The sequence below is a fragment of the Neomonachus schauinslandi genome, chromosome 3 (assembly GCF_002201575.2).
Source record: "Neomonachus schauinslandi chromosome 3, ASM220157v2, whole genome shotgun sequence".
Taxonomy (NCBI): domain Eukaryota; kingdom Metazoa; phylum Chordata; class Mammalia; order Carnivora; family Phocidae; genus Neomonachus; species Neomonachus schauinslandi.
Genome location: NC_058405.1, coordinates 148935733 through 148949637, shown reverse-complemented (window position 1 = coordinate 148949637; position 13905 = coordinate 148935733). Strand labels below are relative to the sequence as shown.

The following is a 13905-nucleotide window of genomic DNA, read 5'->3' as shown; positions in this document are numbered from 1 at the left end:
ATGCTTAACAACTGAGCCACCCAGGCTCCCTAAAATCTTTTTTAATTTTCATTTTTACAGTCATATTCTATCCCTTCATTGTATTTAACCTTATTTTTTGTATATATGTGAGTTTTTCTTTCTTTAAAATTTTGGGATACAGTTTCTTCTAACAGATCAAAATATACCTTAATCTAGTGTATGGCTTTGTTCTAGTCTCCAAAAGTTTGGGTTCATTCCCTGCATATTTCGGACCACAGTGCTTTGAAACTAGAACTCAATCACAAGAGGAAAGTTGGAAAAAACTCAAATACATGGAGGCTAAAGAGCATCCTACTAAAGAATGAATGGGTCAATCAGGAAATTAAAGAAGAATTTAAAAAATTCATGGAAACAAATGAAAATGAAAACACAACTGTTCAAAATCTTTGGGACACAGCAAAGGTGGTCCTAAGAGGAAAGTGTATAGCACTATAAGCCTTTCTCAAGAAACAAGGTCTCAAATACACAACCTAACCCTACACCTAAAGGAGCTGGAGAAAGAAAAGCAAATAAAGCCTAAACCCAGCAGGAGAAGAGAAATAATAAAGATCAGAGCAGAAATCAATGAAATAGAAACCAAAAGAACAGTAGAGCAGATCAACGAAACTAGGAGCTGGTTCTCTGAAAGAATTAATAAGATTGATAAACCCCTGGCCAGATTTATCAAAAAGAAAAGAGAAAGGACCCAAATAAATAAAATCATGAATGAAAGAGGAGAGATCCCAACCAACACCAAAGACGTACAAACAATTATAAGAACATATGATGAGCAACTATATGCCAGCAAATTAGACAATCTGGAAGAAATGGATGCATTCCTAGAGATGTATAAGCTACCAAAACTGAACCAGGAAGAAATAGAAAACCTGAACAGATCCATAACCAGTAAGGAAACTGAAGCAGTAACCAAAAATCTCCCAACATACAAGAGCCCAGGGCCAGATGGCTTCCCAGGGGAATTCTATCAAACATTTATTTATTTATTTTTAAAGATTTTGTTTATTTATTTGACAGAGAGAGACACAGCAAGAGAGGGAACACAAGGAGGGGGAGTAGGAGAGGGTGAAGCAGGCTTCCCGTGAGCAGGGAACCCGATGTGGGGCTCAATCCCAGGACCCGGGGATCATGACCTGAGCCAAAGGCAGATGCTTAACAACTGAGCCACCCAGGGGCTCCCTACCAAACATTTAAAGAAGAATTAATACCTATCCTTCTGAAACTGTTCCATAAAGAGAAATGGAAGGAAAACTTCCAAACTCATTTTAAGAGGCCAGCATTACCTTGATCCCAAAACCAGACAAAGACTCTATCAAAAAGGAGAATTACAGACCAATGTCCCTGATGAACATGGATGCAAAATATCTCACCAAAATACTAGCCAATAGGATCCAACAGTACATTAAAAGGATTATTCACCATGACCAAGTGGGATTTATTCCTGGGCTGCAAGGTTGGTTCAACATCCACAAATCAATCAATGTGATACAATACATTAATAAAAGAAAGAACAAGAACCATATGCAGAAAAAGCATTTGACAAAGTACAGCATCCTTTCTTGATTAAAACTATTCACAGTGTAGGCTGTTGGTGGGAATGCAAGCTGGTGCAGCCACTCTGGAAAACAGTATGGAGGTTCCTCAAAAAGTTGAAAATAGACCTACCACACGATCCAGCAATTGCACTACTGGGTATTTACCCCAAAGATACAAACATAGGGATCTAAAGGGGTACATGCACCCCGATGTTTATAGCAGCAATGTCCACAATAGCCAAACTATGGAAAGAGCCACAATGTCCATCAACAGATGAATGGATAAAGAAGATGTGGTATATATATATACAATGGAATATTATGCAGCCATCAAAAGGAATGAAATCTTGCCATTTGCAGCGACGTGGATGGAACTGGAGGGTGTTATGCTGAGCGAAATGTCAATCAGAGAAAGACATGTATCATATGACCTCGCTGATACGAGGAATTCTTAATCTCAGGAAACAAACTGAGGGTTGCTGGAGTGGTGGGGGGTGAGAGGGATGGGGTGGCTGGGGGATGGACATTGGGGAGGGTATGTGCTATGGTGAGCGCTGTGAATTGTGCAAGACTGTTGAATCACAGATCTGTACCTCTGAAACAAATAATACATTATATGTTAAAAAAAAAAGAAGAAGAAGAAGAGGATAGCAGGAGGGGAAGAATGAAGGTGGGGAAATCGGAGCGGGAGAAGAACCATGAGAGACGATGGACTCTGAAAAACAAACTGAGGGTTCTAGAGGGGAGGGGGTCAGAGAATGGGTTAGCCCGGTGATGGGTATTAAAGAGGGCACATTCTGCATGGAGCACTGGGTGTTATACACAAACACTGAATCATGAAACATTACATCAAAAACTAATGATGTAATGTATGGTGATTAACATAATAATAATAAAAAAAACTATTCACAATGTAGGGATAGAGGGTACATACCTCAATATTATAAAAGCCACTTATGAAAAACCCAGAGCAAATATCATTCTCAATGGGGAAAAACTGAGAGCTTTTCCCATAAGGTCAGGAACACGGCAGGGATGTCCATTAACACCACTGCTATTCAACATAGTACTAGAAGTCCTAGCCACAGCAATCAGACAACAAAAAGAAATAAAAGACATCTGAATCGGCAAAGAACAAGTCAAACTCTCACTCTTTGCAAATGATATGATACTTTACATGGAAAACCCAAAAGACTCCACCCCAAAACTGCTAGAACTCATACAGGAATTCAATAAAGTGGCAGGATACAAAATCAATGCACAGAAATCAGTTGCATTTCTATACACCAACAACAAGACAGAAGAAAGAGAAATTAAGGAGTCAATCTCATTTACAATTGCACCCAAAACCATAAGATACTTAGGAATAAATCTAACCAAAGTGGCAAAGAATCTGTACTCAGAAAACTGTAAAATACTCATGAAAGAAACTGAGGAAGACACAAAGAAATGGAAAAACGTTCCATGCTCATGGATTGGAAGAACAAATATTGTGAAAATGTCTATGCTACCTAGAGCAATCTACACATTTAATGCAATCCCTATCAAAATACCATCAACTTTTTTCAAAGAAATGGAACAAATAATCCATAAAATTTGTGTGGAACCAGAAAAGAACCTGAATAGGCACAGGAATGTTGAAAAAGCAAAGCAAAGCTGGTGGCATCACAATTCCAGACTTCAAGCTCTATTACAAAGCTGTCATCATCAAGACAGTATGGTACCGGCACAAAAACAGACACATAGATCAGTGGAACAGACTAGAGAGCCCAGAAATGGACCCTCAACTCTATGGTCAAATAATCTTTGACAAAGCAGGAAAGAATGTCCAATGGAAAAAAGACAGTCTCTTCAACAAATGGTGTTGGGAAAATTGGACAGCCACATGCAGAAGAATGAAACTGGACCATTTCCTTACACCACATACAAAAATAGACTCAAAATGGATGAAAAACCTAAATGTGAGACAGGAATCCATCAAAATCCTAGAGAACACAGGCAGCAACCTCTTCGACCTCAGCTGCAGCAACTTCTTCCTAGAAACATCGCCAAAGGCAAGGGAAGCAAGGGCAAAGATGAATTATTGGGACTTCATCAAGATAAAAAGCTTTTGCACAGCAAAGGAAACAGTCAACAAACCAAAAGACAACTAACAGAATGGGAGAAGAGATTTGCAAATGACATATCAGATAAAGGGCCAGTATCCAAATCTATAAAGAACTTATCCAACTCAACACCCAAAGAACAAAGAATCCAATCAACAAATGGGCAGAAGACAGGAACAGACATTTTTCCAAAGAAGACATCCAAATGACCAACAGACACATGTAAAAGTGCTCAACATCACTCAGCATCAGGGAAATCCAAATCAAAACCTCAATGAGATACCACCTCACACCAGTCAGAATGGCTAAAATTAACAAGGCAGGAAGTAACAGATGTTGGCAAGGATGTGGAGAAATGGGAACCCTCCTACGCCGTTGGTGGGAATGCAAGCTGGTGCAGCCACTCTGGAAAAACAGTATGGAGGTTCCTCAGAAAATTGAAAATATAGATACCCTACAACTCAGCAGTTGCACTACTGGATATTTACCCCAAAGATTTAAATGTAGTGATCCGAAGGGGCACGTGCACCCCAATGTTTATAGCAGCAATGTCCACAATAGCCAAACTATGGAAAGAGCCACGATGTCCATCAACAGATGAATGGATAAAGAAGAAGTGGTGTATATATATATATATATATATATATATATATATATATATATATGTATAATGGAATATTATGCAGCCATCAAAAAATGAAATCTTGCCATTTGCAACAATGTGGTTGGAACTAGAGGTGTTATGCTAAGCAAAATGAGTCAATCAGAGAAAAACAATTAGCATACAATCTCACTGATATGAGGAATTTGAGAAACAAGACAGTGGATCATATGGGAAGGGAGGGAAAAATGAAACAAGATGAAACCAGAGAGGGAGACAAACCATAAGAGAATCTTAATCTCAGGAAACAAACTGAGGGTTGCTGGAGTGGAGGGGGGTGGGAGGGATGGGGTGGCTGGGTGATGGGCACTGGGGAGGGTATGTGCTATGATGAGTGCTGTGAATTGTGTAAGACTGATGAATCACAGACCTGTACCCCTGAAACATCATACATTATATGTTAATAAAAAATAAAATAAATACAAATTACATATATATAATTATTTTAGATTTGATTTTTGTTGAAACACTTACCTGAAAAAGGTGGAAGCAGACTACTTAAATATGGAACTTTCATCTTCTTTTTTAAACTCAGTAGAAAGGGAGTCAGAAAACATATTAACTTTAGGTATCCTATCCCTCTTCTGATTTCTTTTTTCTTCTCAAAGTGTTTTTGAATAATCTTTTTCTGAAGATATAATCTTTGCTGTAGTCTCTGGTAGGTACAAATATCAAGATGATCTTGATTACATTTTATAGCATTAGTAAGCCAATAGGCTGTTTCAAATATAAAAACATTTTCATACTGTTGAACTTGTGTGGTACTGAATGTTAATTTTAGCATAATGTTTTCAGCATATTTCATAAAAACAGCTTTTTCTTCAGGGCCATTGGGGTTATATGTTGGATCTTCATTCATGTCTTCATCATAGATTCCATTAAAGTCTGGATCCTTCGTAATATCAATCAGACCTTAACAGTAAAAGAAAAAAAATGTAGATAGTGAAAACATCATACTTGGCTTCTGTATAAATAGAGGAGATTGAACACCGGGTTTCATCTTGAAATCCTACTAAAGTGACAATAAAGGGATAATGAGATGCCAAAAAATTTGTTAAAGATGAAAAGCACGCGGATGAGTGGTAACCATGCAGAGTAAAGGAAGATGAAAGCTTGTAGATTTAGAATAGATTTCCATTCTCTTTGGAGGCAAGAAACACATGTAAGTCCCATATTTAATCAGGGTAACTATGGAAGAACAAGAAAATGTGATCTCCCTTTAAGCAGGGATTCAGTTTTTCACTTGGCTAAAAGTATAATTTGCTTTTTCAAGCCTTCTATTACACATTTCTTGTTTTTACTGATATCAGAAGCTAAACATATACAATAGAGAACTTTCCTGCTAACTAATCGTGATGAAATAAATAAGAATTAAAACTTGATTTTACTCTAAGTGACAAATTTCCTGTTACATTTTCTTCCTATTTATGATGAAATTAAGGACTTCCTTGTTGTCAAATTGTCTTTTTAAGGACAGTTACACTTATGTTACCCTTAATCTAAGCTTGAGAAAACTGCATAGCATCATAAAATATGTATTGATAGAAAATGTGGAGTCTGTAACATATGTGCCTTAAAAGTGCAAATGATAGATCAATGTGCCTCCCTTTCTTTTTCCTTTTTGTCCTTCCTCAAATCTATTTAAAAAAAAAACAATAAAAGCCAGAATACACTTGGATTTTTAAATGGTCACTGATTCACTTCCCTTTTGCAAAAGTTAAATTAAGAAATTAAAGTATTTCTGAAAAGTATTAAAGTATTTCTAAAAGAATCTGAACATAAGCCATAGTATTTGCTGACATCTCTAAAACTTTGGAGCCTGAGGTGGCTGGAGCCAATAGGCAGCAAGTCAATTCTTCTCACCATAGAAAGGCAGGAAATTGGAAGGACGTGGAACCTCTCTGACCGACAGGTCCTAGTGTTAGAATTAACCCCCCTCCCCCACTCCAATAAGAGGAGGAGAGGGAGGGGGGAGGAGGCTTAGAAATTGGAAGCACGTGGAACCTCGGAGGACGGGTCCTAGCGTTAGAATTACAAAAAAAAAAAAAAAAGGAGGGGGAGGAGCAGAAGAGATTGGTTCAAAGTCTGATTAAGGTGCAGTGAAACCCCCAGATCGCCTTCCCCAGATAGCACACCTCCCCTTCTTCTCTAAAAGGTTTGAGCAGCTGAGCTGAAAACCGGGAACAGTGAGAGTCTGCGCGCTGAAGAGAGTTCCAAAGTAAGTCCCTTCACCTCCTCTCGCCCAGGACTTGCCCTCCGCCAGGCAGGGACTGCAGAAAACAGATCGATCAAAGAGGAAAGACCTACAGATAGAGCATTTAGGGAGAGGCTCCCCAGTGAAAGGACAAGGTTTCTTTCTGATCCCACTACAGTGCAGTGTACCAGTGAGCAAGCCCTGTTCCTGCCGCACTCCTAAATGAGAACAAACTGCGAGCATCTCCACACAGGTGAGAACCTCTCAAGTGAAACAACAGGGACTTGAATTTGGGCGGAGACGAGAAGGGGGAAGAAGAGGAAGGGGGAGGAGGAAAGGCGGGAAGGGAGGGGAGGGAAGGGGAGGCGAGGGGTGGAGGAGGCAGCGGGGCGGGACAGAGTGGCGGAGGGCTGAGAATGGGGGAAAGGATTTTGGAAAGCCATAACCGAAAGTGCCTAGAAAAGAATCAGCCAGTTTAGATAGAAAGAGGAGACTGAAGGTGTGGAGAGAGACATCTCTAAGGGAAAAAATGGAATTGCTGCACCACCTGATATTTGACTTTACTGAGAGGAGTTGGAAATGGAATTGGAAAACTTAGCTAATTTTTTTAAATGACACAGTTCATGTCCCCAAAAATAAAGTTATTAAAGAAAGGAAATGTGATCCCAACACGTAATGCAAATCATATGTACAAAGTCATAATAAAGTAAAAAAACGAGAAAGGATTTAATAAAAAAAACTGGATATAACTAAATTTGGAGGATGAAGAAGAGGAAACACAGACTCCATTGTTTTAACCTCTATGTTAATTTCTTTTAGTCTTATCTCCTGCCCTGCTTTTGCTCCTGAACTCGATTCTTTCTCAATGCCTAATACATGTCTTTATCTGAAGGTCACAGAAACACTCCTAAACTAAATTCATCCTTCCTCTCCCCCAAATCTTTCTTTCTTTCATGGTTAATGCTATTTTTCTATCAGTTCCTCAAACTAGAAACTCTAGAGTCTCCTTCAATTCCTTTTCTCTCACACTTTGTTATTAACTGCTTAATTTCCACATGTATTGAAAGTTTACATTGTGCCAAGCACAGTATGAGGTGCTGAGGAATTTAAAGAAGAAAAAGACCTACTTTTCTCTGCTCTTGAGGAGGAGCTTAAGGGCTAATAAGGGAGAGAGATGAAATCAGTAATTTCAATACAAAAATGACACAGTGTGCATAGAAGAGAGGAGGCTGTATCTGAATCAAGTCTTGAGAAATAAGTAGCAATAACCTGGGGAAGAATGTGGAAGAGTGAGGTGAAGTGGCAGGGAGAAGCCAATTACAGATAAAGGACAGGGAATGAACAGAGGCATGAAGAAAAACAACAAAAACCATTTCACTTTACCAGTTGTGAATTTTATAGATAGATAGATAGATGATAGATAGATAGATATAGATATATATGTATGTATTTTAACTAAAAATCATCCCCTCCACATTTTTCTATCACAAGAATATGTTTTCCTTCTTTCCCCTCATCCCACAAACCTAATGTAATAAATCAAAGAATCCAAGAATTACTCAGATCAAGAAACCCTCCATAATTAAAATCCCCTACATGGGGCACCTGGGTGGCTCAGTCGTTAAGCATCTGCCTTCGGCTCAGGTTATGATCCCAGGGTCCTGGGATCGAGCCCCGCATCGGGCTCCCTGCCCCCCAGGAAGCCTGCTTCTCCCTCTCCCACTCCCCCTGCTGTGTTCCTTCTCTCGCTGTGTCTCTCTTGGTCAAATAAATAAAATCTTAAAATAAATAAATAAATAAATAAAATAAAATCCCCTACAGAAAACTGGATAATATGACCAGATTTTGGTGTGCTCTGTTCTTTACAGCTGTTGCTACTGTTTTTTAAAAAAGTGGTGTTCGTTGGTCGTTTTGTAAATTGCAAATCGGAGAGGTAAAGAAAGTTTAACATGGCCAGACTGATTCTTAGCTGTCTGCCCTCCTAGAAAAAGAGTTGGCCTCCTGCAAAGTTCCTTGGACATCCACATTAGCACAATGTTTAAGGCAATGACATAGTCAGTTGCAAGGCTTGAACCCAGTCTCCCAGTCATGGTAGTGCCATTTCTCCAAATATGAGTGATGATCTAGAAATTATTGCTGTTAGCTTGTCATCATATAGCTACAACTACAAGGCTTGGATCCCAGTTCTCTGATCAAGTCAGTGGAGGAGTGGTATTCCTTCTCTACCTCAAACACTGAGGAAGATAGGGCTGGAGCCAAGTTTCCATGAGTCACACTGTATATCAGACACCTTTTGTTCCTTACCTCACTTCCTCCTAGACTGTATTTTTCACTCCAGCTGTTGTTGCATTGACCAGCTTCACAAAGACATAACCTGAATGTGCTTTGCTTCTGATGCACCACATGGTTCTTATTTTTGCCCTGGGACTTCCCTACCACTGCTGTGTTAGACTTTTGATGGAACCCATCCAGTCATTCTGATGCATGAACAAATCTAGAGTGTGAGGGCATTGACCAATAGAGAAGAGGAGCCAGGGGATACATACTGCCCTCTTCTATCCCTTGGGCTGACAACTCTGAAATGTATTCTATAGGACTCCTCAGAGAGTCCCTACAGAATGGACCTCCATGGCCCAAGGGGTGAAAACTCAGCAGTGCATCCTTGGATTGATGTTCCCTCCTTTTCTATTCACTTTTCCTGTCCCTCACTTCTGTTCCTTGGAGTCATTTCCCATAAACTACCCTGACTTTAGCCCTCATTTCAGGCTCTAATTTGGGGGTAACCTAGGCTAATACACATTGCTCTTGTATCTGGCCTCTGACCTGGTGTTTCCTTGATCATGCAGCATAAAAGCCTCACAGCCTGAGTCTGGGTTCCTGTCCCCAAGTCTGACACTTGGCCCTGCAAGGTTTCACAGTGATGCTTCGAATGTGGTACATGATGGGGAACCCATACCTGTTCCTGCTTCTATGAGTTTCCCCCATACATGTCTTGTGTGTGTTCTGCTTGGCCATTCACTATTGTTTGCACTATACCATTGAAGCATATTTAGTGGTAAATCAGGTGGAAATGAACCACTTTTATCTGAATTGTACATGTAACTGGGGAAAAAATTATCTGAATCTAAAAAGGGCATGTTGGGGGCGCCTGGGTGGCTCAGTTGGTTAAGCATCTGCCTTCGGCTCAGGTCATGATCCCAGGGTCCTGGGATCGAGCCCCGCATCGGGCTCCCTGCTCAGCCGGAAGCCTGCTTCTCCCTCTGCCTGCCCCTCCACCTGCTTGTGCACTCTCTCTCTCTCTCTCTGACAAATAAATAAATACAATCTTTAAAAAAATAATAAAATAAAAAGGGCATGTTGTTTCCTTACCAGTCAAATCTCTCAACTCTGGCCTTTGCCTGGCTTGACAAATACCAAGTGGGAATGATGGTTCCAAGTAATCTTTGTAAAAAGGGAAGAAAAGCAAACCCAATTTTTGTCAGGATTTTCAAGTCTCAAACATCATTGGAAACCACTATCAATTCCTGCTGATCCTTAATCTCCATGGAGCTCAAATCTTCACAAAACTCCTGCCATCATCTCGGTCAGGAAGGGCAAACCATGCAGCTTAGTTTTCCAGATACATTTTGGCCAATTTGATTAAAGAGAGACATCATCTGTCTTGTGCAATGTTTCCTGCTGTCTTCCAATGATCAGCCAATGGATCACTTGACAACTTCCAGGTTAGAAGAGTCACCATCTACCAAAAGGACATCTTAATTTAGCTATATTTTATTTATATTACCTGAGCTAGCCTTGGAGGTCCTAAACTACCAGTAATGATAGTACTTCTGGGCAAACACTAACATGTTTTTAAGACTTTGGCTGTGCCATATTCTCTTCAATAATGCATCTACATAATGCCAAAATGTTAGTGTCCTTTAAAGGGAACTGTCAAGGGAACACAGAAATGAATGGAATTCACTAGATATTACCGGCAATACTTTGCATTTCTTCAACCTTATCACCTCAAGGACCTGAACAAGAAAGGATTTGTTAGTTCCAGTTCCAGCTATAATCTTTTAGAAGCTACTGACCCTCCAATCCTATGGTACTCTGCACTTAGCCAGGTAGCATTAGCTTTTACTCCATCGACATCACAGATTGAGTAATTCTCTCCCAGAGGAGAATTTCTGCCTTATACTCACTACACTCGGGGCCTGTTCTCAACAGAAGTTGATTACCCTGCATGGAAATGAGAGCTATTAGCTATCTAAACTACCCTTGAGACACAGAAGTACTGTCTTCAAGAGACTGTACTGCTTGCTGGTACACTAAGGCAACATATCTGAAAACCCAACCCAAAGCAAGTGAATCAGGCTGCTGACTGTCATCAAGCAAATCTGATTCTCAGGTACTTGAACGTCACAGCAGTCCAGCCACAGATACAGTAAATAGTATAGGTAGCAAACACACACTTCTGTGGTTCAGGTCCTAACCAAGATTCAGGAGTGTTCGGTGATGTGTATTACTGAAGGTGGTGGTCGGGAATAACTGCCCAGTTGTAGCCATTGTACCTAAACATCACCCTGACTGGACATGTTTGCTGAGGAGCTGCTCCCTCAGTTCACAATTATTAAATCCCTTTGGAACATCCCTGTTAGACTTAATTTCCAACCTGATCAACTGGTAATGGTAGAAATCCCCTCAAGGGGTGTCATTCGGGGGCACCTGAGTGGCTCAGTCAGATAAGCAGCCGACTCTTGATTTCAGCTCAGGTCATGACCTCGGGGTCGTGGGATCGAGCTGGCACATCAGGCTCCACGTTCGGTGGGGAGTCTGCTTCTCCCTCTGCCTCGCCCCCCACCCCAGGCTCATGCTTCTTCTCTCCCAAATAAATACATAAATCTTTAAAAAAGAGAGGGGTGTAATTCAATTCAATTAATTTAACTCAATTTAACAAATATTAGTTGATGCCTACTTCGTGTCAGGGACTGTCTTAGGCACAAAACATACACAGAGAAACAAGGCAGGTAAGGGTTTTTTTTTCATGGAGCTTTTATGTAAGCTTACTGCTAACTTGTTCTTTTTTTTTTTGCTAACTTGTTCTTAACATCAGGCTTATTTTTGTGTCTTAGCTAGAAATAAAAACTCAGTGAAAATTTGTAAAATGAATAAATCAAACTAGAGCCCTTTATGAACACATATATGTACATTTTGTATGTGTGTGTATAATTTTTGACTTAGCTATCAATGACAGAGAAGGAAAAAAATAAGAAAACAATGAAACAACTCCATGAAACTACCTTACCATATTAACTGTATTAAATATTCAAAAGATCACAATTCTTCCACATCTTATTGAGAAGCTAAGAAACCACTGATTTTGTTTTCAAGGTATTTGCTTTAGTAACCAGACTTACATTGACAAACTAAAGTTGTTTTCAGGTAATTTTCTCCCCAGTTACATGTACAATTCAGATAAAAAGTGGTTCATTTCCACCTGATCTACCATTAAGAGGTTCTGTTATTAGTTCTATTTAGCCAAGGGAAATCTGGCTAATTAGGGGAGAATATTAATCCTTTTCATCCTTAGTGAGGTTATGCAGAAACTTATTAAGATTATGTATAAAAAACTGAATAAAAATTGAAAATACTATATATTGAATATCAACCCCCTTAAAGTGCAGCCAATTTACATGCAATACACAAATCAACAGATCTGTTCTCAGAATAGCCAAGAAAGGAAACGTCTGAGTGACATTTCATTCCCGAAGGACAAACTGTCATCCTTTTTTAGTTTCAGGTGAGATTAAAATCTATGTAAAATCTATTGCTGTGCTCCCTCAAGTGAAATTCTAACACATTTTTTACCAGAATTGAGACTTATTTTCAAGCCTGTGCCCACAAACTGTGAAATCTATTTAGAAAATGATTAGATATATTTCATCAATGAAAGCAGTTGGGAACACTGAACCACTCATTTCCCAATTTACTCCCCATTCCACTTGGCCTACTACAAAGGAACTTAGGGGATTTTTTTTTTTTAATAGCTCAATAAAACATTTACATATATTGGGGAGATGCACCAGGATTTAGTGGTATCTGTTGTGAATATACAGGCTTTAGAGAAATATGGCCCTAAGAAGGAAGGAACTTAAAAGTTAGGTGAACCAAGAACAAATACTTATTAAACCAAATGCTACTAAAATACCAAAGCTTAGATTGCTGATGCACATCTATCCTTAACTTCAATTCTCCTATCATTCATTTTTGAGGTTTATAAAAATGGCAGTGTAGATGACTAGCCAACCTGGCAGTCATTTCGTTTCCAAGTTTGGAGATTTTTCCCAGTGCACTCGAATTCTACTCTTGGCTCTATTACTGATTTTCCTACTTAGGCTCTGTAAGACAAGGAGTATAAACAAAACTCCAACTGAGACAAAGATAAATTACTTTTAAATAAAAAGATGGCTTCCAATAAAAATAAAGCATGTTAGATTCTCTTACCTGCAGAACTAAACTCTGCAAAAATATCTTTATATGTTTGAGGCTTTCCATCTGGATCAATGTCCATGATAGTACGCCACAATTCAGAGAATCTGGCGCGTTTCTCTTTGGGCATGTATATTCCATGCCACAGTGCTTTCAGCATGTAGTCAATATTGATCAGAATTTGCCCAATTCTGGTATCATAATAAGCTGGTGGTAATTGACAAGAAGAACTCTGATCATAGTTAGCTTCTAAACTGATTGAGGGAATTTGATTTAAGCAATAAATTCCAACAGCCAACTCCCTTATGATTTGATGGACTTCTCTATAGTCTAAGAGGGCAGTAGGGTCCACAGGAGTCAGCAGGATGGCAGTGGAGAAACCTACATTATTCATTTGAGTCATAATTCCACATGGGAGGTCCAGTTGAGAGCGGACGTCATCTTTGGCAGACAACCAGCTGACTAGGGCAGTAGTTAGCAACTCTTGTACTTCACTCCGGTCATATTTTTCAAAAAAAGCAGAAGCATTTCTCTGTACTGCTAAGTTCTCCAGGTAGGTTTCTTCATCTTGAATTTGATCAAGTCTAGGTAATCCTTTTTTGGGTAATCTTAACATTTCTTACTAATTGTAGGTGGCCTTTCTGGAGTTTCTGCAATAAACCATAAAGGAAAAGACAGGCAATGAAATTTGTCATGGTAATGAAGCTGGATTTCCCAAATAAATCTGTAGCTTTATCTGTATTAGGTTGTTTCATGGTCAACCATGATAGTTTTCAATCTTTTTTTAATAACATTTTTAACAATTGAGGTGTAATTGTCATAAACATTAGTTTGAGGTCTACAACACAGTGATTAAATATTCGTATCTATTTTGAAATGATCACAATAAGTCTAGCTAACATCATCACCATACATAGC

The 13905-nt window shown here is 39.2% G+C and overlaps 1 protein-coding gene across 1 annotated transcript in view; it reads right to left on the bottom strand.

Moving 5' to 3' along the window:
- The window catches only part of ANKAR (ankyrin and armadillo repeat containing), a 69536-nt gene extending 55933 nt beyond the window's left edge, over positions 1–13603 (bottom strand). Inside the window, exons 1-2 of the mRNA XM_021702887.2 lie at positions 13003–13603; positions 4794–5231 (exon numbers count right to left, since the gene is read on the bottom strand). Of these exons, the coding sequence (XP_021558562.1) occupies positions 4794–5231; positions 13003–13603 (1039 nt within the window). The remainder of the gene's footprint in view (positions 1–4793; positions 5232–13002) is intronic.
- Positions 13604–13905: the final 302 nt, after the last annotated feature.